Source organism: Cydia strobilella, chromosome 2, assembly GCF_947568885.1.
Source record: "Cydia strobilella chromosome 2, ilCydStro3.1, whole genome shotgun sequence".
Taxonomy (NCBI): Eukaryota; Metazoa; Arthropoda; class Insecta; order Lepidoptera; family Tortricidae; genus Cydia; species Cydia strobilella.
Window position 1 is genome coordinate 10,362,234 of NC_086042.1, and position 25,436 is coordinate 10,387,669.

The 25,436-nt window shown below is 39.1% G+C and overlaps 1 protein-coding gene across 2 annotated transcripts; it reads left to right on the plus strand.

The window, feature by feature from the left end:
- The first annotated feature begins 157 nt into the window (after positions 1-157).
- On the plus strand, positions 158-25,436 carry LOC134751493 (peroxidase-like). 2 transcript variants are annotated; one of them, XM_063686914.1, is made up of 13 exons: positions 158-489; positions 10,779-10,888; positions 10,970-11,270; positions 11,410-11,647; positions 11,748-11,910; positions 12,204-12,400; positions 16,312-16,504; positions 17,339-17,536; positions 18,877-19,154; positions 21,559-21,714; positions 22,896-23,016; positions 24,254-24,434; positions 24,731-25,436. In XM_063686914.1, the coding sequence occupies exons 1-13, from the start codon at positions 368-370 to the stop codon at positions 24,858-24,860; spliced, it is 2,388 nt and encodes a 795-aa protein (XP_063542984.1). In that variant the 5' UTR covers positions 158-367; the 3' UTR covers positions 24,861-25,436. The 2 variants fall into 2 exon arrangements, with proteins under 2 accessions (XP_063542984.1, XP_063542991.1); XM_063686921.1 differs by lacking the exon at positions 158-489 and adding an exon at positions 10,584-10,624.

Here is a 25,436-nt window from a genome sequence, read left to right on the forward strand (position 1 = left end):
TTTGTAGCGTATTTTTCTACACTGTGGCTGTGGCATTGTTACCTTTGCATGGAGTAGGAGTTTCATGGCGATGTTTTGGAGGGGGGAGGTGAGGTAGGGTGAGGAGGTAGAGGCGGGGCGTAGTCTCTCGTTCGCCTTGCGCAGCGCTGGGGGTACAGAGTTCGAGTTTGTTCCATTGCTTTGCCGATTGCTGCTGGTGCGCTACCATTCAGTGCAAGTTTGGCAGTAGAGGTGAAATTGGCTCCATTGCCAATCTAATGGAACATCGTTCTTTCGAGCAAGTCCCGTCAGCTGTAGTGCTCAATCAACTAAACATTCGCGTGAAACGTGATAATTGTCGTAAACAACAAATTCTGCTCCTGCTATTATGTTGTTTAAACGGATCATTGAAGGAAAGTCGATGTTGAACGCTGAAACCACCAAGTCCAAGTCTCCGGAGAAATGTTCCAGAAGGCGGTCTGAATGCGATGGGTGTGGGGAACATTCCACGTAAGTCGAATGTATAATATTACATTACAGTTTTGAAATCATAGATAGTGAGAGGAATAGTAAGTGGAAAGCTTCGCGATAAGACGGCAACGACATCATAATATTATTGTTGATTGTTTACGTTTAGGGGATAGTTATTTTATTATTATAGGAACACTGACCTAGTTGCCCTACTAAGCGAAATAGCGCTATCTCAAGAAAAAATATTGCTAACTTATACTTTAGTCCTCGCAAGTCCTGTGTTTTTTCAACAGCAGTAGTCATATCTGCCGGCTGTACTATACCAAGTACAAACCAAGAATAGTGCTTCAGACCGAGACAAAAAGATGTCGGTTTTAGAGATTTTTTGAAGTGAGGTCTTGTTGTCTGTATTATTTACGGTATGTTTATTATTTATTGCACCTCTTTTAAAAGGAAATCATTGAAAATATTTTGTACTTGTGTGAGTACATTCGGTTTCTACACGGTAAAATAAAAACAATAAAAAAAAAGTTAAAGGTATTATTTAGTATCAAAAATAAAACATATTTTTCCTTTAAACATCACCTAAGTACAAATTTTACTTTCTTAAAACAACCAATGTTCTCCTTATAAAAAAAATTATATAACAAAGCTACGAAGACACTACTTTCATACCATTCTACATCTCCGGAAGTTGGGTTTGGGTGTTTAAAAGTTTTAAAACCTGGACTAGATCTCTCAGACCAACCCCTTGCCACAGAATAACTAATAGTACTACCGTACATTTCTGTACTACTTCACTCCTTCACAAAAGCCAGATTTAGGTATAAAATTATACCTACACTCGCCGCCTGCAAGCAAAATTGAAACTTATACCCGCGCACGAACCGTGAATCTTCTTTGCGCGCCGCAGTTTTATTACCGAGCTGCGAGTGTCGGCACGGGGTTGTCACTTGACAAGTTTTTGTACCCATACCTACTGATTTATTATTTTTAAGATAAATATGTAGGAATTACAAACGTTGATTCTGTAAACATAAAATTTTTAGCCGGGGATAGTATGTCTGATTCTCACGGAAGTAGGTATGCCACAGAAGTACTTATTTCTTTGAAAATATGTCGGTCAATATTAGTCCGGAATTTAAAAAAAAATGTTTTTAGGGTTCCGTACCCAAAGGGTAAAAACGGGACCCTATTACTAAGACTCCGCTGTCCGTCTGTCCGTTCGTCTGTCCGTCTGTCACCAGGCTGTATCTCATGAACCGTGATAGCTAGACAGTTGAAATATTCACAGATGATGTATTTCTGTTGCCGCTATAACAACAAATACTAAAAACAGAATAATATAAATATTTAAATGGGGCTCCCATACATCTCCCATACTCCCATTTTTGCTGTTTTTTCCGTAATGGTACGGAACCCTTTGTGCGCGAGTCCGACTCGCACTTGGCCGGTTTTTTCTGCTTCCTTGTTTTTCCGTTTATAGTTATAAACAGACATCCGTAAACAGAACATTATCTTTTATACAGATTAGATCGCGATTTAGGTTTCGAAGCCATTTATTTAGTTTTAGATTTAGTTTTCAATTTTGCGCGAGCGCCACGTGACACGACTATCGTGCGAGCCGAGCGGCAGCCCACTGCCATACACCTTCCCGGGCGGTGCGCCGGTCAAATATACCTAAACTGCGCAGTGACACCCCCCTGCCCTTGCACTTTGCCCACGTCGCGCCCTCGTAAAGACGAAGAAGAGTCGCTATTTGATTCGTTGTTGGGTTCAGGTATAAACAGATCTGCATCATCAGAGTCCTCGGAAGTCAGAGTTATTGAGAAGTTGTGATATTTGAATGCTAGAATATTAAAAAAAAACACTTGTATTATAGACCTAACGTATTACCATAAGTACAAATTATTAACAGTTTTTATGTAACAAACGCCTAACGTACCACGTCAAGTACAAATTATTTTGACCGGTCACGAACCTCCTTAAATATTGTTTATATTACAAAATTCATAATTTAATTACACTTCTTCATATATAGGACAAAAGAAAAAACAAATGATTACTTGAATATTAACAGATTATCTTACCTCGTGGGTGACCCGACCGCGTTGCCATTTTGAAAAAAGTGACACTGACTGTTGGCCTTACCTGTCAAATCGACCATAGAATATAGAATGGGGATGACTGTGTCAGTGTTGCCGTTGTAAAAAATCTACCCGGTAAATGGGAAATAAAAAAATTGTACTTGGGTAAGTACACTAGGCAGTTACGCCATCTATGTAGTTTAAATGTCAAGTCTGAACTGCTATCCTTAATTTGTACTTGTACAAGTACGCGTGGACTTACGAGGTTATATAATAGCTGATAGTTTCATTTTCAAAATGCTCTATTCGGCTTAGGAGAGCAGAATAATTTTTATCATTTCCTGATTATAAATAGATTTGGGTAAATAAACTGTCATTTAAACTAGGTAGGTTGTGTGGGTAGGTGTACTAGATATGTAGATACCTAATCAATGAAAATAAATAAATTGGAATGTTGCAAAAATCAAACCCCTGACATGACATATCATGAATGACATAACAGCTTAAACAGCTGAGCCTATATACTTACTTTACTTTTTGGCTGAGCCGTTCAAAGACTTCAAAGAATGAGTGAAAGTAGGTGTCTGTTAGGTTAGTTCAACTTGTCTCTTTCGCTCCTGTACCGTTAGGCGAGTCAGTGCATTAAATGGTTACAACGCGAGCGCACGTCTTTCATTTATCACAGTGGCGACGAGGAGTGTCATTCGGCCATTCATTCCCTATACACTCGTACAAAAGTTTCGAAAATTACGGCATTGGGTGTTATAGTTATAGACCGCGAGCTACGAACAGGTTTCCATGACCAATCGCCTCCCGGGCGATAACTCGTATAGTGGTTAACGGCTATGTATGATGAACCCTCGTGGAAGTTAGCTGCCGTCAGGGTTGAGGAATGGCAGCCACCGAAACACGTAAAAAAAATGCTTTCAGCCATCGCCTCCCGTGAGATGGTAGTTTAGGTGCTATTTATTGTTAATAAAAAAAAACCGTCAACCGGTTGTATTGCGGCGGATCCACCGTCAGCTGGTCACAAGAACTTGTAAAAATAAAATTGTTTTTTATTTATCGCCTCCTGTTTGATACTTTGTCAGATGATAGTTAGGTGCTGTCGTGAAGTTGTATCGCGGTGAAAACACCGTCAGCTCAGCTGGTCACATGAGCTTTTTAAAAAAAAAAATTTTTTCATTTCTCATGCTCTGAAAGAGGGTCATTGTTGTTCTAAAAGGTGTGCAGAAAATGATACGTGTCTGCACTAGAGCATTTTACGTTCGAAGTACGATTTTTTGAATTTTTTTACGATAAGCAATTGAAATTTGAATTTAAATGTATTTGTTATACAATTTCCATTCTGATATTTGACTCTCCATTCTATAAATAGAGACACTTTTGCCTAAATTGTTAACTGAAGGTAGGGTACCTAAAAATACTATAAAAAATTATACTTGGTCATGTTTTAAAAAAGACATGCATTTTACTTTCCTCGTATTCGAAATGAAAAGTAGAGTGTTTAACTCGGGTGAAAGGCATCATTTCAGCCTCGGACTATTGGCGCTCTCACTGCGTTCGAGCGCCAAAAATACCTCAGCAGAAATGACTGCCTTTCATCCCTTGGTTAACAATCTACTATTTCACTTCTCATGCTCGTAAAGTTCTCCTTTGTGCTAGATGTAGGCTGCACAAAATGCTACTTTTATGCTCTAGTGCACAAAGTAATATTTTTTTAAAGACTAAGACAATCAAATCACTGCCATAGTACACAATAAAACATAATCGGATAATATTGTTATTCCACTTAATTTGGCCCGTTTTTTTAATAATCCGTGTTTTATATATTACTAAATCATTAAAATCTTACAATACAGCATAGTTATTATAGAAATAAACTACAAAATGTAGGTATAATTTGGCAGTATGAATAAAGACTTAAAGCTCCCTCCACACGAATTGCGGCGCGAAGCCACGAACGCGAGTGTGGACAGTTCGCTAACCAGCGAAATCGACACCACACTCGCGTTTGCGGCCGCGATTCGCGGCTGCGATTCGCGCACGAGTGCCACTGCACACACTAAAGGTAAATATCACGTGTTAAAAAAAAAAAAAAAAGAATATTGGCGGGAAGCTCTTGTTGCGCCTTTGCAATTTGTTGCTGTTTTACGATTGTTATTTTTAATAATGTCGTCGAGTGAGGAGGAAATTACAGTTTCGCCTAATACTTTAATGGAAAGGAAAGCGAAAAATGTTATTGAGCAGTTATTGCCGCAGAAATCCAAACAAAAATATCTTACTGTATACGAAAATTTCATGAGTTGAAGAGCCGAAAAACTAGTCGATACTTTCTCGGAAGGTGGTTTCTTAACATATTTCGACGAATTGTCCAAGAAATTGAAGCCGCCTACATTATGGAGTGTGTACTCTGTGCTTAAGAGTACGTTGCAGGTGAAAAACGACATGAATATAAAACCCTATGTGAAACTTACATGTTTTTTTAAAAGACTTTCTAATGGGCACAAAACCAAAAAATCAAAGGTTCTCACGGCAAACCATGTGGAAACATTCTTAAACACCGCTCCCGATGCTCAATATTTGGCTACATAAGTACGTAATCTTCTAATTCTTCAAATTTCACATTAAAATTTAATTAAATGTATTTTTTCTACTCGTCGAGTATAATCTGTGTATTACAACTTCACATGCAACACTACAATCTTACTCTTTTCAACGTTGGATAGTCTATGGCACTTCCGACTCAAGCATAAGAATTTTATCGATACGGTTTAGTCAATTATAACAATTTTGAAAATGGAACTTCATATATTTCGATAAAATATTTCTTGTTTAAGGAGTCTCGATTCAATGCAAATTAGCCTACTTAAACACGCTGCTGCGTCGCATCTGCTTTGTGATTGGTTGGCCAACAAAAACATTTTATTTTATGTTGTAGTAGAAACAATTGCTTCATAAGTCAGAAACGCGCATGTGACACCCTTTATATAGCAACATCCATACCCTACGAAAACCGCTTAGCGTTGCTTGTTAGTCTCCATAGGCTACGGTGGCCAAAATCGAGAAAAAAACTGTTAAAATTGGATTTAGCGCGGAGCAGGTACCAGGGCCTCATGAGTTACGAGGAGGTGTCGTTGACCAACCCGCCAGGGGCGCTGGGCCCGGCGGCCGGGGCGCGTACGAGTATGAAGGTATCACGGATCGCGGCAGCTCGCGTATCTTATAGTTTGGTTTGGTGGTATGATTCTACTAGTTGAAAGTATTATTTTTTTGTCTCGAAGAAAAAGTATTGTATACAATAGTGATATAATCAAGCTTTTCAATCTCGTACCTTATTTAAGCAACTCAGCAAGCTTCGTTGCTTAAACACGGTACTCGACTGAAAAGCTCTCTATTATATCACGATTGTATAAAATACTATTATTTGTTTGCCATTGTTTTATTTTACTCACAATCGAAGTGAAAAGCAGTGTGTATAACTCAGGCACAAACGCCTATTTTTATCCTCGGCTATATTGGTCCTCGCTGCCGCTCGGACCAATAAATTGTCTCGTATAAAAATGAATCGCTTTGTGCCCTTGTTGTACAATCTACTATTTCAGTCATCGCCTCCCGTTTGATACGTTTGTTGTTGTCTGTACTATGTTCGTACTTGTGTTGTGATCGTCACGAATATCTTAAAAAAAAAAATTGTTTTCAGTCATCGCCTCCTGTTTGATTCTTTGTCAGATGATAGTTTAGGTGCTGTTGTGAATAAAAATAATCGTCAGCCAGTTGTTTTCGCGGTGGTAACACCGTCAGCTGGTCACATGAACTTGTAAAAAAACCAGTCATCGCCTCCTGTTTGATACTTTGTCAGATGATAGCTTAGGTGCTGTTGTGAGTAAAAATTATCGTCAGCCGGTTGTATCGCGGTGGAAACACCGTCAGCTGGTCACATGAACTTGTAAAAATAAAATAAAAATTCTGTATCGCCTCCCGTTTGATACTTTGTCAGATGATAGCTTAGGTGCTGTTGTGAATAAAAATTATCGTCAGCCGGTGTATCGCGGTGGAAACACCGTCAGGTGGTCACATGAACTTGTAAAAAAAAATTTAGTCATCGCCTCCCGTTTGATACTTTGTCAGATGATAGTTTAGGTGCTGTTGTGAATAAAAGTAATCGTCAGCCGTCTTACGTCATGGTGCCGTCACTGACAGTTAGAATTAGTCCATGTCAGACTGCGAGCAGAGCCGGTCGTACCGCGTGGTGTTTGTGTTGGCGAACCGTTGGAAATAGATTATATATTATATCGTTTGATTTAAGAATAAGAAACAATTAGAATAAGAAACCATTTATTGCCACACACAATTAAAATCTGTTGGTTTACAAAATATACTGAGTTACACATAGTACTTCACATTTGGCGACGAGGAAAAAAGGAGTGATCTGTGAGTAAAGGTGTACCTACATCTCGTGATATTTTTCGAAAAAAAAAGAAACAATATTTCCATATCGGTAACGCCATCTAGCAGTAATCCCTAACGACATCTTTGAAGTGTTGAACGTTGTAATTATAATTGTAGGTTTTAACTGCAACAATACAATCTACCTACAAATAAAAAAGTAATCTCAGAGGCAGCCAGTGTTAATAGCACTTGACTGTTTTTAGCCTAGCCTGCCAGGCATCAACACTGCAAATAATTGCATGTTAACTTGCACTTTTAAACGTAGGTATGTAGTGTCATTGACATGTTCACACCGGAACTTTATTATTGCAATGTTGTAAGTAAGTACATTATTTTTCAGGTAGGCCTTTATTACCTCCAAGTACTTACCTTAGTTATTAGTCATTTTCCGCCTCCTGGCCTCCTGCTCATCTTTGCGCTTTTCGGTTGGACTAAAGCAAAGGGGGTGCCGACACTTATAAAAATTTTCATCGGAGTGATGTTATTATGACACCTATTTTTTATTGTGTTATCATAGAGAATACGCTAAAATAAGCATGTTTTGTACGAAAAACTTTTCTCTAAAATCAAAAATGGCCGAGATATTTGACCCGCAAGTTGAAACCACTACTTGACAAATTAAAATCAATCATTTGGAACAGTAAATTTAAGTAACAGAGACAAGATAGGTGCGACGACGAGCGAAGCGAGGAGGAGTGTGTTAGGTTGACCGCGATGATCGCGATCAAACAGAGCGCGAAGCCGAGCGAGCAAAGCGAGCGTGACGCGGTAGCGGCCGGCTAGCGCCAGAACAGACATGTTATTGTACCTAAAAAAAAAACTAAGTCTTTTTTTGCACCCCCTTTGCTTTAGGCCAACCCGCTTTTCTAGTTGCAATCTAAGTAAGGTTATACATTTTCACCTCAGCAGCTCGAACAAGCCTACTTTCGTCACTCCCTGGAGTGAGGAAAGTGCGACTTTCCTCACTCCATGGAGTGAAACAATGTAGCGTTTTAATTTAGTGAAGGCCATGAACTTCATACTACGGTACGGTACGGTACGGTACGGTACGGTCCGGTCCGGTCCGGTCCGGTCCGTATCGTATCGTATCGTATCTTATCGTATCGTACATATTATAATACTTTTTTTTCTGTTTATTCTGTGTAATTCGAAATACATTTTAACCTTTAATATGTTCTCACTACTGAGGTGAAAAATTATGTGTGCATGCAACACGAGAGCAAAGTTATTTTACATCTCGTGTTTTTGAGTCCCGAGAAAGCGAAAGATTCTATAATTGAATCACGAGCGAAGCGAGCGATAAACACTCGCAAGAAAAACCAACTTTCCTCTCTTGTTGCACAAATAACTATTCCACCATAGCTATCCTGCGCTAGATATGTTTGCAACTATGTATGGTGGAAAAACAGTTTTATGCAAAAACGACGGTCATGTAGATGTAGTCTTCCAACCCTGCGGGGAAACTATTGGTCTTTAGGTTTGAAAGTTGCACAACTTACAACTTGTCTATCGATGCTCATTGTGGACAATAAAATTAACAGTTACCTATTTAGAGATTGATTGTATTTCAAACAGCGTATACTTAGCTAAAAATATATTGCTAGAAGTATGGTTGTTTATGGTTATTTCCCAATACAAACTTGACTCAGGTATACATAGGACATAGCGCCGCTATACTTACTCAACCTCGTATCTGCAACACTCATTTGATGACAAAAACACCCTTATTCCGAATGAAAGAAAAGCGACATTTCCATCAAATGATTGTTGCAGATATGAGGTTGAGTAAGTATAGCGACGATAGGTAAGTATGTAGTGTACTTATAAGGTAAATTAGCACCCTGCTAAATCGCGCATCAATGGCTCAAAGAAGTCAAAGAAATAACGTAAGTATAATAGAAAGTTCAATAACCTGAATAAAAAACAGGTTTTATACATTGGCAACAACATGCTAATACAAATCTGTGGCCCTAGTGAAAAAGGGTACAAGTCTCGCGCAGCTATTAGGTGTAAAAGGCAATAAGTGTTACGTGTAACTTACACCCTTTTACACCTACGCTGCCCGAGACTTGTACCCTTTTTCACTAGGGCCACAGAAATACTCCTACGTATATCATGGTATGAAGAGGTTCGAATGCATCATTTTCTTTAGTTCATTTTGTCCACAACCGCGGTGAAGTTTGTACTTTTTTAAACGACCGTTCGTTTCTTGGCGTTAGGTATACAGTGTGTTAATCCAATACGGGCAATAAATCAAAACAAACATAGGATTGATCCGTGTTATCATGAATTAAGAAGTTTTACATACTTAATAATTGTTACCCAGTAATTCATTTTTAAAAATTTACCGAGCCGCAATGTAGTGTAAACATTACGAGACATAACATGGCACATGACATTACGAGATACGAGCTTTTAATAGTAAGACCGCTTCCCTACTTGGCGGCGCGGTATTGGTGCAGTACACAGTATTTCTACCTGATGGGCGCGGAATCAGGAAGAAATACTGCGTACTGCACCGATACCGCGCCGCCAAGTGGGGAAGCGGCCTAACTGTCAACAAGCGTCGACAGTTACTATAAAAAGCTCGTATCTCGTAACTTGTGTGGTGCGCTACATTGCGGGCCGAATTATTTTATATGATTAATATTTTCATTGTATTTCTAAGCAAAAGTTAAATAGGTGCTATGCTAACCACCATTTTAATGTTTGCCCGTATTGAATTTACACACTGTAATCACTGTATATGCGCTTTCTTTGCAAAATGCAAACAACATAGTTATATGGTAGTGTATTTGTTTAGTCTACGAAGGTACCTAAATTGTATCCTATTTGTTAATGATCTATCTAGAAACTTAGACATAAATAACGGCCATGGCCTCTTAAACGTGGATAAACATTGATAATAGTTATCTTTTGGAGGTCCTTAATCCAATTCCGAAAAGGGCTATGTATTGAAAGGTCCATTAAATACGTCCACTTTTTTACTTCAGAATATGTTATGATAATGTTACTTAATTAAGAATAATATTTGTGAATAGTACAGTTTATCTTGAGGATCACGAGGTTATTCTTTAACCGTAAGCATGATGCATTATTGAATGACATTTCATATTATTTATTATTCTCATTGTGGCCGAAGTCCGAGTATAATAATATAAAAATTAAATATAGTTATACCTGAATGGTCATGAATTGACGTTCTTTGTTTTGTATGGAGATCCGTAACAGTTTCATTGTTGAAGTGGTTTTTAAGTAAACATAACATCCACAATGTAGATACTACTTGCGTGGATACGGATACGGAACCCTTTATTTTATACTATTCAGTTAATCGGCCAGACAAATATTAATGACGCCTATTAAACGTGAACAAAGTCTGATTCGCGTAAGAGGATCCGGGGGCTTGTCCCTACATCATCGGAGGCTTGGCTCCTTGATAAGGAAACAAAACGTAATAACACTAGATATCTTATTCTTAGGTCACCAAAGGTCAGGCCGATACCCTTAGCCGTCGCCCCTGATATCAGAATATCTTCTTATAAACTGTTTACCCACTTGTTTGCCAGTTTCACTTCGAACTTAACAGTAATAATTAGAGGTTCATTCATGTTGGTCGTTAATTTTATCTGCCGGTTTGTAGCCATATTCTAGGTTTGATTGAAATAAATAAGTTGTCTTAATTAAAATGTGCGCATAAACATGATTAATGTTTCAATTGGTCAATGCTGCTAAGCTACTATAGTTCGTTTATTGCTTCATTAACCGATGTCCTCTATATTGTTTCAGTATTTTGGAAGAAATGGTCAAGGTGGTCATGCTGGGAGTTGTGCTGTGGGCGGGAGTAACGTTTGGGAGCCATGTCGCTCCTTACCCGCTCAACTTAATAATGAATTCTGGTAAGGCTCACCCACCTAGATTAGAATTGTTTTGCTGCTCAGAAGTGTTTTTGGCATTGTTAAAGTTTTATTTCTTTTCAGACAATCTTCACCCGCCTCCAATGTATGACTTCCCATTTCCAAGTGCAGAGATGTTAAGAAGACTTCCCCCTATAACTGGAATCCAAACCAACAAGTCTATCAGTATAAGCAAGTTTTCAGTTTCATTGTTGGAGAGACTAGAACAGAATCTTAACGCTGCTGGGATCACTCCGAGAGCAGGATCACCAGGAAAGGGATTCATGATCCAAGGTCTCCCTTCTGACGACGCGATGTTTTATGAAAAGTCGTCTATGATTATCACAAAAGCGTCACAGAATCTGGTTGTAACTCGGTGCACAAGGTTAGTCTGTTAATATATGGTTTTCCTCATTCGATTTACGCGTTAAATTGTTTTAAAAGAATCATTAGTCTTTTGAACAGTTAATTAGAAATATATATAAATCATGTGTTAATGCTTAGGTTATTTGTTTTTAATTTAGATACGGTCTGGCTAAGGACGAGTGTGCGAGTTTTGTTAGTACTTTGAACTTGCGTGATAGTGAATATGGGCCGGAGTGTGCCGCGCTTGAAAGGCTGGCGTGCCGTTCCAACAAGTTATCATCACGTTATCGCTCCTTCGATGGCTCGTGTAATAATCCTGTGCGGTCTTCCTGGGGCCAATCCCTAACCGGCTACAAGCGGCTCTTGCACCCAAGATATGCTGACGGCATCGAAGAGGTTAGTGTAAAAATTCTCAAATTAGGACGATTAGGACGTACATACCTCTGATCTATGTAGTTAAAAACAATCTATTCTATATAACTTTTTTGGATTTCAGCCTCGCTCTTCTGCAAACAATAAGCCTTTGCCGTCTGCCCGTTTAGTAAGCACAAAACTTACCAGTAACTTGGATCGACCTGATGACAAAAAGAGCATTGCCTTGCCCATTTGGAGTCAGTTCATTTACCAAGACTTGGTTCACATTCCCGTAAGGAAGACAAGTAAGTTTTATATGCAATGTTATCACATACGTTACATTTCTTGTCCCTTTTTATTCTCAGTTAGAATAGGTAGGTCTATATTTAGCTATTATGGGCAATCCTGGCACCCTGGGTGCAAAACCTGTTTTAAGTATACGATACGAGTTCTTTATACGGAATGAATACGATGATCTTGTTGTGTTGGACTTATTCTTTTAATCACATATCTAAATGAAAAAAGAATTGAATTAAGATTATTTTTATAATATTATAAATGTAATAGGTACCTAAAAAATTATAATCGTTATTTCTAGTCCATACCCATCAGGCGATCCGCTGCTGTGCCAATGATGGCTCAGCGCTATCACCTCGCTACCTTCATCCGAGCTGCATGCCTATATCTGTACCTTTTGATGATCTCTTCTACAAAAAGGAATATCAAACCTGCATGGAGTATACCCGGTCGGCCACAACCTACAGAGGAGACTGCAGTTTTGGTGCTTCAGAACAGGTAAGTTGCATTACATCGATTACGTGCATTAATATTAAATAGTTTTAACTCATTCACTCAAAATGAACCATTCAGATGACCAAGGCCGTAAAAATGTTTTTGTGGGTATTTTTAGGTAATTGTGAGTGTCAATAAAAGTTTAATTTTATTGTTTATTGCGAAACCATAGCTCGCTAACGTCTTACCGTGCGATAAACACTCCGATGCCTAATTATTTTAGTTTTTTAAAACGTCTTTGAACTACTGTTTTTTGTTGTTTTATTGATAAAGAGTGTGGAAATTCAACTCTTTGTGTTAAAATTTTATTGTCGGGAAATGAGGGCTATCGCGCTCAATTTCGCCGCTAGCGGCGCTAGTGTAGATGGAGGTCTAAAAGTGCCAACTAAACTATATGCAAAATTAAACAGCTTGTAAAAACGGCAAATTTAGACGTTAAAATACCTTAGTGTATATTACAACGTATAGATTTTATAAAAATAAGCATAGAAGAATTTTGAGATCTGTGTTTTTGGACCACCATCAACAGTGGCGCCAACTGGTGAGCAGAAAAACGCTAGCCCTCATTACTCGACACCGCGTTCTTTGGATGCGGTTGCTCCGATGATTGAGCAAGACAACGCTGTGTGCGTATTATAGCGACATCCCGCTCGCACATCGGAGCGACGTACGAATCGGATCCAGAGTGATAACCGGTTAATGTCGGCAACTCGGAATACATAATTAACCCCAATTTTTATAATATTTGCTCTCTTCCATTGGCTTGATTTTCTAACTTCAACAAGAATTAATTAAAGTTCAAAGTACAATTATACGAATATTGTACTTCGTCTTTCTTATTATGCTTCATACTAGCTTGTCATATCCATACTAATTTGTCTGTCTGTCTGTGTGTTACCTCTTCACGATTAAACCGCTGAACTGATTTAGTTGAAATTTGGCAAAGAGATAGTTTTGAGTCCTGGGGAAGGACATAGGATAGTTTTTATGTCGGAAAGCATCCCTATAGAGAGAAAAAAGGGGGGTGAAATTGAGATTTAATGAATTGCCTGATAATTGATGTCAAGCAATGAAGTTTATGCTCAAATTGAATGATTGCTATTACATTTTATCCAGACGCTAAACTTACTCTAGCTGCTGTTACCGATTCCACGCAGACGAAGTTGCGGGCAAAAGCGAGTTATTATATATTAGTTACTTAACGTTAGTACTTTTAACATTGTTTTATCTCACATTGAGAAGCTGTTCCAAGTTCCAAGAAAAGTAGTGTATGAAATTAACAGATGACATGTGTCTCTGTATCTACGGTTCAAAATATGAAATTGATTACCTACTTATTCCATTATAACAGTGGTTCCTAACCTTTTCAGTACTGTCACCCCTTTGACTAACTAGGGAACTCGATTTTACCCCTCCTCCATAATAATTAATATTCTTTCTTATAGTTAGGTCTTTGTTATCTTTGATTTTGAACCCCGTAAAATACCAGTTTTACCCCCGCGGGGGTAATTAGGAACCGCTGCCAGGCCTCCTTCACTCGCTCAAGGCCACGCGCTATATGCCTACCGCTCGGCGTATCGTCGACGATACAACCGACAGAGGGCCGCCGAACGCCCGCCTGAGCGCTCGCACCGCACGTTTCCCGCGCCACGCTTCAAAATGCCGAAACCACGTAATTATTGTGCAGTAGATGGGTGTAAAAGTCAAAAAACAAAGGAAAATTTGTCGTTTTTTCATTTCCGAGAGACGAAGAAAGGTGAGTAGTGTTTTAAATCTATCTTTATGAATTTTGTCACCATTTATTTCTTTGAACATAAGTAGGTAAATCGTAAATTAAGGAGTTTTTTGAGTCAGGTTGTTTTTATATTTGATTGACTAATAAAAAATATGGTTGATTCGCAACATTCGTTTTATTACAACAATAACATAATTAACAGTACAACCCTAGCGCATTCTTACGATGACGCGTTGGCACGTGACTCGCACGGCGAGCAAGGCAGTCTCGACTCTTTGTGCACGTACTTATGATACATTTCTTCTCGTCCTGAGCAGCAGGTATTATTATTAAGATTTTGTAGGCTATTATAGCGTAGGTATTTTCGCTTTAGTATGGGAATGATGTATCTGTTACGTAGTAACTATTTATTAATCTGTGCCGCTGCTTTATTCTCCTTATAGTAACATATGCCAATATAGATAGGTAGGTATTTAACTACCTATTTACACGAGCTCAGTTTTACTAAAAAACCGGCCAAGTGCGAGTCGGACTCGCGCACTAAGGGTTCCGTACCATTACGCAAAAAACGGCAAAAAATCACGGTTGTTGTATGGGACTTATATATTTATTTTATTCCTGTTTTTAGTATTTGTTGTTATAGCGGCAACAGAAATACATCATCTGTGAAAATTTCAATGTCTAGCTATCACGGTTCATCAGATACAGTTTGGTGACAGACAGACAGACAGACAGCGAAGTCTTAGTAATAGGGTCCCGCTTTTACCCTTTGGGTCCGGAGCCCTAAAAAGGCTGCAATTTGGTCCTGTTTAGCCAGTGTATCATCTTAAGTGTACCATTTACTTTTTTCGAAAATCCATCAACTTTTGGGTTCTTTCTACTCAGAATCACGTGGACTATCGATTTAAAAAGAAAAAATGTGCCCCAAAAAATGACAGTTTTGTAACGCATTTTCACATACATTTTGTATGGACCGTTACAAAACTGACACCCAAAATTTGTATGAAAAACTGGGGACCCTTTATTTCTTCGTCTCATTTAATAGTACTCGTGATTCTGAGTCTAAATAACCCAAAAGTTTATGGTTTCTCGAAAAAAAGTAAATGGTACCATTTTTTCTGAAAACCCCCATCTACATTCTACGTACCTATTTGTCGTTCAATTGTATAAACGTTGGAAGCGTGTAGGTAACTATTTGCTACTTGCATAATAGCGGGTGCAATTCATGCAACTCGAGCTCAAGGTAAATTGAATACCTACGTAAACAAGCGAACTAGACTGCTTAACCATAACAGGTTAATTTAAACCTTATCGAAGTCATTAAATAAAAATAAAAATTGATATTATTTTTATTTAAACTTGAATCGCTGACTGTACTAACCTTGTTACAGTTTCGTTCAGTTCAGCACTAAATGACATTACCAGTTCAGTTCATTGACCTTGTTTTGCGGCCTTCGCTAGAATTATTTAAATGAAATATTCGGATAAAAATAAATAATTATGTTGACTTGAAAGATTTTATTTTAAATAGGCTCTTAACGCAATTGAATGAGATGAGGGGCGAGTAACGTATTACTTATTGCAGTTTATGTACAGTTTTCTGGAAAATTTCCTGCTCTAATCTCTATATCTATTCTGCCCACGTTTTTACGGAGATAGGTGTGATTTGTAGACCGTGGCTTATCACTATGAGGCTGAATGATAATCATTGAAATAGTAGTAGGTAGGTACTCGTATTATGACAACATCGGAAATTTCCGCTATGCAATAGGTGTTTATTTTTTTTTGGTTGCCACAATGACCTTGTTGTTGAATTCAGTCATGCATATTTTATGGTTGATAGGTTTGTTTATGCCAGAGCTGTTTATGCATTAGAGTCCGCCTAAGCGAAGTTTGCACCGATTTAAATAGAACAAAAGGGGGAGTGACATTATAAACGACATACTTTAATAATAAAAAATACATTAACAATAAAATTATAATATGTAGATAAATCTACACAGGTGTAGATACACCTACGCAGTTTACCTACTTAGAATTTTCACTGAAATAGGTCCGACGTTCGAAGTTTAGTTTTTTCTGAAGACAATTTTTATCAAACTCCTGGTTACTATAATATTATGATGTTAATGTATATCTAAGTCACCCCTATATAAAAGTACCATCTATTTACTCCCAGATGAACCAAGCCACGCATTTCATGGACGGGTCCCAGCTGTACGGTACGAACGGCCGCCAGGCGGCGGCGCTCCGTGAGAAGGAGGGGGGTCTGTTCAAGACCTCAGGCCTCGGTGCGAATCTGCCGCCGTTGTCTGCTGACCCTCCTGCGCAGTGTCTCGTGGCCGGCCGTGGCGAAACCTGCTTTAAAGCTGGTGAGTCGATTAAACTCATTTTAAGGGAGGTCTACGTAACGTAAGACTGTTGGCTCGGTCTGTACGCCTGACCATACTGCCCAGAATCTGGTAGCTAGCGAGTAAAGAAACTAGTCCTAAAGGAAGGACGTCCAAAAAGTTTGCTAACGTTATCGGTATTTATTACTTTGTATTTTATTTAGCTTTCTTATATTACACTACTAGCTTTTGCCCGCGACTTCGTCTGCGTGGACTTAGTAACCCCAGCTAGAGTAAGAATAGCGCCTGGAGAAAGTCTTATAGCAATTATTCAATTTGAGCATATTATGCACACAAATTAGCAGACACTTCATTAATTATCTCAATTCCACCCCGCTTTTTACTTTCTTAAGGGATTATTTTCGGGATAAAAACTATCCTATGTCCTTCTCAGGGACTCAACCTATCTCTATGCCAAATTTCATCTAAATCGAGACAGACAGACAGACAGACAGACAGACAGACAGACTTTCGCATTTATAATATTACGTATGGATAGTCAATAAACTAAAAGTTATTACTTTTCAAAGTAATTAAAGATCTGTATGATCCACTGATTAAATTATTTAAATAATATCTACTAAAGACCAATTGTCTTTAATGTCATTATCTGGTAGAAGGCTGCTGGTAGTGCTGGTAGTAGTTAAAACCATGTTAACAACCGCTTCTCCCTACAAACGAAGTTCTGATTTTCCTCTGACACAACAGAACATGATTAACGTTACAGAAAACATTTTTACATAAGTAGTTTGAAATATTAACCATATAATTTTTTAATTATTATAAAACTTTGTATTAACAAAAGACGTTGTCTAGGTGACATCCGCGTGAACATGCACCCATGGCTGACGAGCATGTACGCGCTGTGGGTGCGCGAGCACAACCGCGTGGCGCGCGCGCTGGCGGCGCTCAACCCGGGCTGGAGCTCCGACCGCCTGTTCCACGAGGCGCGCCGTATCGTTGTCGCGGAGATGCAGCACATCACTTACGCTCACTGGCTACCCGCCCTTACTGGTAACTACCAAAAGCAGAGCTTTTAAGGGCTCGCGGAGTTTTTCTACCTCATCATCATATATTATTTAAGAGTTAGACTTGATGTCGGTGGAGCGATTTGCATGCATGTCGGTCCTCTGCCTTCTCCTTGACAGCCTGATACGACGCGACGACGTCGTTGTTAGGGTTCCGTACCCAATGGGTAAAAACGGGACCCTATTACTAAGACTCCACTGTCCGTCTGTCCGTCTGTCTGTCACCAGGCTGTATCTCATGAACCGTGATAGCTAGACAGTTGAAATTATCACAGTTGATGTATTTCTGTTGCCGCTATAACAACAAATACTAAAAACAGAATAAAATTAAATTTAAGTGGGGCTCCCATACAACAAACGTGATTTTTTTGCCGTTTTTTGCGTAATGGTACGGAACCCTTCGTGCGCGAGTCAGACTCGCACTTTGCGGGTTTTGTAGGGTTCCGTACCTCAAAAGGAAAAAACGGAACCCTTATAGGATCACTCGTGCGTCTGTCTGTCTGTCTGTCTGTCTGTCTGTCCGTCTGTCACAGCCTATTTCCTCCGAAACTACTGGACCAATTAAGTTGAAATTTGGTACACATATGTAAGTTTGTTACCCAAAGATGGACATGTATCGTAAGCAAATTAATTTTAAACACGGGGGCCACTGGGGGTAAATGAGAAAATTTAAAAATAAAGTTTGTCAAACTATATCGGGTTACATATCAAATGAAAAAGCTCATTGTGATAATCTCAAATATATTTTTTCTATAATTTTAGGATAAACAGTTTAGAAGTTATTCAAGAAAATAGGCAAAAAATGACCATTTCATTAAAAAACACACAAAGTAGATCTTTACCTATACATCACCGGAAAACCTATTAGAAATGTGCAGTCAAGCGTGAGTCGGACTTAATTACTTAGTTTTTGATCCGACCCCTACGGGTTTTTTTAAGACAATTTGCATAAAAATACATTGTTTAAATTGTGTAATGTACGGAACCCTTGGAACGCGAGTCCGACTCGCACTTGGCCGGTTTTTTTTCTTTTACTTGTACTATGTACGTTCTGGTTGTTGTTGTTGTTGTTTTTTTACCTATATAGGTAGTTATAATTACTAAGGCAGTTTTTAGTAAGATTCATCTTTAAAAAAACCGGCCCAGTGCGAGTCGGACTAGCGCACGAAGGGTTCCGTACCATTACGCAAAAACGGCAAAAAAATTACGTTTGTTGTATGGGAGCCCCACACATATTTATTTTATTCTGTTTTTGTTAGTTGACTCGTTGACCATTTTAGTTATGTAATTTCCATACTTAATTTAAATTCTACAATTTTTCATCAGGTAAAGCATTCGACGAGTTGTACGATAGCTACGACATCGGCTACAACTCCGACGTGAACCCGACCGTCAGTAACTCGTTCGCCACGGCCGCCTTCCACTTCGTGCACACCATGCTCGACCAGGACATCGAGCTGGTGGACACCAACGACCACGTCTCATCACACCGCCTCAAGGAGACGTTCTTCAAGCCCACCATCGTGCCCGGCAATCTGGAGAAGATCCTGAAGGGCATGGCGGAACAGAGGAGCCAGGGGATGGACTTGAACTACGATGATGATGTAAGTTGATTATCTCACTATCGTGTAAGCTAGTGAAACCAGTGATGACGTGTGGTCGCAATGTTTTAAGGAAACGTTATTTACGTCAACTAGTGCATGGCGCCCTGCAGAAGATTCTAACGGACATAATTTAGATATTTTAGATTTATTTTCGCATACATATTATATTCCTTTGCCTTATCTTGGTTTTAAGAAGGTATTAATGTACCTACCGATGTTTACGTTTTCATCAATATTTAGTCACAATCGCCATCAGATAATTGTGCATATCGGGGCGGCCATGACGCTCGGAAATAACTGATCATGGACTCTTGGACTTAATAAAGTCTTGATAATTTGTGCTACCTTGCCCGCTCCGATATATCTGATGGCGACTGTACTACATTAAGTATCTATTTATAAGAGAAAACATTTTTTTTCTTATGCGCTATCAAGAATCGGCAGTAAGTATACCTATATTGATTTTATTTATTTACAGTTCAAAATACAATAGTGATGTCATGTTTGTTTTAGTGAACTGAGTGCCAGACGCCAGTGGTTTTATGAATACCTCCGTAATTTACTGCACACCTCCATTGATATCACACTGATATGATATCTATTGTTATTCATTTATTAATATAAATCGTAAACATTTAATAATGTTTACGATTTATGTTCTTTATTAAACGTGCCTACGTGCTACGTGCACATACGAGTATGTGTATAAACATAGAGTAACTTATACTAGAGCGGTACTGTCATAGTAAATTTTGTAACCCCAGTAAATTCACTGCCATCTGTCGACACACTTTAAAACTAAAAATGAAGATTTATAAAAATACGATAAAATGCATTTAAATATGGATAAATGATTTTTTTTATTTGCATTTATTATTTTTATGATTTTGACCCATGTTCTTTCACTGATATGCGTTAAAATTGTTAAATAACAAACGAAACCGTCAACGCCATCTGTACGACAGTAGGCCAAAGCTAGTAGCGCCCTCTGAACGAGAATCAAATTTTCTTGATTTTCGAGGCACGTTTTTTCCTTAGACTGTATCCATCTATTACGGAGTTATATCTATCTTTGGTATAAATAATTCGACTACTTAGTATCATTTTGTGTTCGTCAACGTTCAACTTGATGATGTTTATAAAACTTGAAACTATTGGTAATACAGAATCATCAGTTTTATAGTTAACGCTATCTCTACTGAGCTCGTTCACTTACCTGTACTAACAATGGCATTCTGTTAAAAAAATAGTTATTTGTTATACAAGGGTGCAAAGTTGTATTTTACCCGCGAGTGTAGAATTGAAACACGAGTAAGCGAAAGGATTCTATAGGTGAACCACGAGCGAAGCGAGTGGTTCTAAAATAGAATCCTGAGCGTAGCGAGTGTTTCAACACACGAGAAGTAAAATACATTTGCGCCCGTGTGTAACACAAAACTTTTCACCTCACTATAGCGAGGAAAGTGCAACATCCACAGGCGTTAGATCTTCATCACTGGAATCACTCATTTCTTTACGATATTATAACAGAAAACTCTGGAAGTTATGTATTTTTACGCAAGTCGGTGAGAAAAGGTTTTAAGTAAAAAAATTGTTGTCATTTCTGATGTATGAAATGTCAACGATGCGTTTTGAAATTGCATCGACTCAAATTGTGCGTTCAGAATTATATTTAACATCATTATAAAAAAACAAACGTTTCTTATGGAATTCTAAGGTTTATGACTTAAAATCATTAAATAAAGCTAAAATTGGTATTTTTATTAGATTCTCAAACCATTTATTTAATGATAATTAATATCGAACGAACCATTATCATGAGCGTTTTACGTTTTGTTATCTGTCAAGCTACTTAAACACGCTCCATCCAAGGTCAAATTATTTTCCCCACTAGTGGATAAAACGCGTTTTTCCCCGCTTGTATTGAAGGATAAACGACAACTTTCCGACCTAGTGAGGGGAAAAGCCATTATTTCTTTTGTGTGAGCGCGTGGCCTTTGTGCCTGAGGCTCACACACAATGGCCGCGTGCTCAGGCACAAAGGCCACGCGCTCACCCAAAAGAAATAATGGCTTTTGTTTAACATAATGCCATTGTTAGCACAGGTAAGTGAACGAGCTCAGTAGAGATAGCGTTAACTATACTGAAAATTACAATTCAATTTACCTCAGCGCGTAATTAAAATGTACCTAAGTAAATAATTTGTCACGAAAGTGGAAACGGCAGGTTGAACAGAATCACTTATGTGTAACGATACAAAATCAGCGTTAGAGTTTTTCACGAAAGCGTATCCCTTCCTCTTCCTAGGCCCTTATATGGTTCATGTTCACTTGATATTGAAACATTATCACCTGTATGACTGACATGACTCGTGCCGTGCAATAATAGTTGAACACTTGTGCAGGTGCGAGAGGGCTGGCTGGGCGGGCTGGACGCGCTGGCGCTGGACGTGCAGCGCGGCCGCGACCACGGGCTGCCGGGCTACGCGGCCTACCGCGCGCTCTGCGGCCTGCCCTCCGCCACCACCTTCCCCCACTTCACCGGTCTCATCCCGCACGAGGTTCCTTCTTACTTATATTCATATACAAAACATCTTTATATTCTATACATTCTGTCATTTTCCTAATTAGTTAGAAAGCCTACGTATAGGTCGAAAATTCCAATAAATTAATTCATTGACCCACCGCCGTGTCACCGGTAACGAAACTTCAATGTGCACGTGCTATACACTACCGGCCAAAAGTTTAAGTTTTCGGTACAAATGAGTACTTTTGCGCGATAATTTTTTGCAGTTCGGATGTCTTAATTTGTTTCCAACTGATCCGTTATTGTTTCTAGAAATGTTTTTAATTAGTCAGACACAATTTACGTACATTTCTAAACAGCTCATTCCCTAAAATCTTATGGCATGGCATGTGCCTTAAAACGTTGTTAGAAGACTGCATTCAAAATTTTTCTTAAATTCGCTTGTCTCGCCCGGGAATCGAACTGACTAAAAATTCCAAAAAATCAACACTCGCTATTTTATTCTACTAGTCGATGTCGATACAGTTAATGTTAATAACAAAATTTCTCCAAGAAACATTAGGTCTTACACTCGTCTGCCGTACAAAATATCCATAAAATAGAATAATTAGAATATTTTTAGACAAGCGAAATTAAAAAAAAAACTCAGTACAGTTTTGTATCTTCTTAAAAATAAAATAATGTTTCCTTTAAGTGCAATCAGCTAACTTAAGGTTTTAAGGCATTTTCCCTCCAAGGCCCATTAATTTTTTCCAACCTGTAATGACCTGTATACACCAGACGTCATCGTGTAAGCTTCGTGGCTAAACTATAGACACTATCCAAGTACCCATATATGTCGACAACACCGTGCATCAAAACCACCACGTGTGTTCGTAGGCTCGATTTAACTAAGCTCAAAAGTATATCTAGTTTCATGGTTAATTTTTTTTTATATCACGTCGGTGGCAATCAAGCATACGGCCCGCCTGATGGTAAGCAGTTACCGTAGCCTATGGACGCCCGCAACACCGGATATATTACACGCTCGTTGCCGACCCTTTAAAAACCTGTACACTCCTTTTTTGAAGAACCCCATACTGTAGCCCCTCGGGAAAACCACGGCAGGGAGCTCATTCCACAGCCGAAGCGTACGCGGGAGGAAATCAGCGTCGACGTTTACCAATGTCGATTCTAATTTATACGGGTGATATAATAATGACTACGCGTTGACAGGTTGTTGAGAAGCTAATGGAAGTGTACGAGCACCCCAGCGACGTGGATTTGGTCGTGGGTGCCATGGCCGAAACTCCTCTGCCCGGCTCTTCCTTCGGACCAACCTTCACGTGCCTTATCAGTAAGTTTTTCTTTTAAATATAAGCAAGAGGGCAGGGCAGAGTGGCGTACAGTGTCTGCAAATAAGAGGGAATAACAATACTAGACCAGTGAGCACCACGGCGGCGTGGCTAGCGATAGGCGACCATAACCAGCGGAGATAGTGCCTGTCCGTGAGTCATGCATGTTTCTTAAAAAAATGTAAAAATAAATGGTGATGCAAAATGATGCGAATGGTGATGGTGGTGATAATTTATGGTCAGTCAAAAATAAAAAATAAAAGACTGAAATAAAATACATATTTTATGTGTATACGTTCTATTCCTGCCCGTGAAAATGCACTGTTATCAAAATAATTAATAATAATAATATAATTCCTCAAAATGCCTACACAGTGCGTGTCTATTTTATTACTATTATTACAGCAAGCCTCCTGATACGTAAATAATCATGCAATATTTATATTGATAATACTAAGGCACCGCATTGACATGTTAACAAAACTTGCTAGCCCTTACCATAAGCCAACTCGGCCCTGACATTATTCTCTTTCTTGAAGGCTGTAATTAGGGAGGGTCTCTTCCTTCTTGGCTCTAGAGATCAATAAAGTTAGAGCAAAGACTCGACAATATCTTGTCTCCTATCCTGGTTCAATTCATTCAATTCATAAAAATAATAAGTTGTTTACGTTGAAAATAATTGTTACTTTAACTGACTTTATATGGTTATCGCAAAACAATGGCATTGTGTAATTTGTGTGCAACAAAACCCTTTATTGTTTGCCCTGCGACAAAACACAGCTAAAATGAAATGCAGCGTTTTAATGGAATAATTACCTGGTATGCTGGTATGTTTGAGTTGGCTGTTCAAACATTTGCAGTTCCTCGTATATAAAATTAATCTGGGCAACATAATGTACGACCAAGTTCAAGCGACACACACTTTTCATTGTCGCCCAACAGTCCCAACACAATAATGAAGCCCTTCGAGCCCTAGGCTCTAAATTTTAGCTTCTGCCTCTTGCTACCTAATGTAGTCATACCCGGGCTATTCCTACTAGTTACCACCAAGTGTTACCCGTGGCAACAACTAGGATTTTTTTCTTACCTGTCCCCAGTGGTAATAATTCAGTTCAGATGCCACTAAGCTTGTAGGGCCCCGCGTAGATTTTACGCATCCTAATCATTTTTGGCTTCCTTTAGGAACATTAATTTCTGTTGAAGTGACGCATCCTTAACGCTATCGTTTATCTTTTACAGAGGAGCAACTGTGGCGCACTCGCTACGGCGACCGCTACTTCTACTCGCACACTGATGAGGCCGGTAGCTTCACCAAGCGTCAGCTGGCTGAGCTGAAGCGCACCTCGCTGGGCCGTCTGCTGTGCGACAACGGTGGCCTCACCGCCGTGCAGAGGGACGTCTTCCAGCCGAGCTCCCCCAGGTAAACGCTAATCATCAACTGCAACCCTTCACTTCTTTGAACTGAATTTTCTTGATATGATTTTATGCTTTAACAAGCAACCAGTTGCCCAAGAGTTGTTCCGGTTACATTCCCTTTCATACCATCGAGGCGTGTGTCTTATAATGTAACCTATTTAGGTGTAGGAGGAGGAGTGTAGGTGTAGGAGTACTTATTTTAAATTCACAATCCGTTTGTTTACTTATTTATACGGCAGAGTTGCAAAATAATTCCGAGGTCTTTTGTGCATTCTGAAAGGCTTACCTTCGTTTTTTCAGCAACCCTAAAGTTCCTTGCGAAGAGATCAAGAAGGTGAACCTGGAGGCTTGGCAGGAGGCTGGGCAGCCGGACCTGCTGTCGCGCACCACCAAGTGGCTCAAGACGCGCGTGGCCGACCGCGCCCAGTGACTGCACGAGGGCGACGACGTCACGAGGGGCTTGTACTACTTAACCTATTGGAGTACTTAACCTATTGAGAATCAAGTCTATGCGCAACCGCGCAACCCACCAATGGAGAGTGTGTTGATAAACATCATAGATTATCAACGTTCTCAAATATTCGTCACGTTCTTTGTGCCCATGCGATACCTATTTATTAGTATTTACGTAACGTGTCTGCCTTAAACAGTTATTTTATAATAATTATAATTATCTTAGGCTGTCATATAGTCATACAATTTTCCTGTCGTAGATATCTAAGCGTTAAAACATCTATCATAATTTAGGCGAAAATTAAATCACGAGATTTGTTAATGTTTTGAAAGTGAGTAGTCCAAATTTTGTTCTAAACCGCAGTAAGGAAAGTTCCAGTAGAGACATTCATTATTTGTGCATACATTACGTGTCTAGGAATAAGTCAGTGCCACGTCCTACCCCTAGTGCAGCGGCTGTGATAGTCGCGGGTCGCGGTTGCCCGCGGACAAGTAGCTTCCTACATTAGACCCATATGTTAAAAGGTCTAGGAAGCTGTTTAAAATTGTAAAA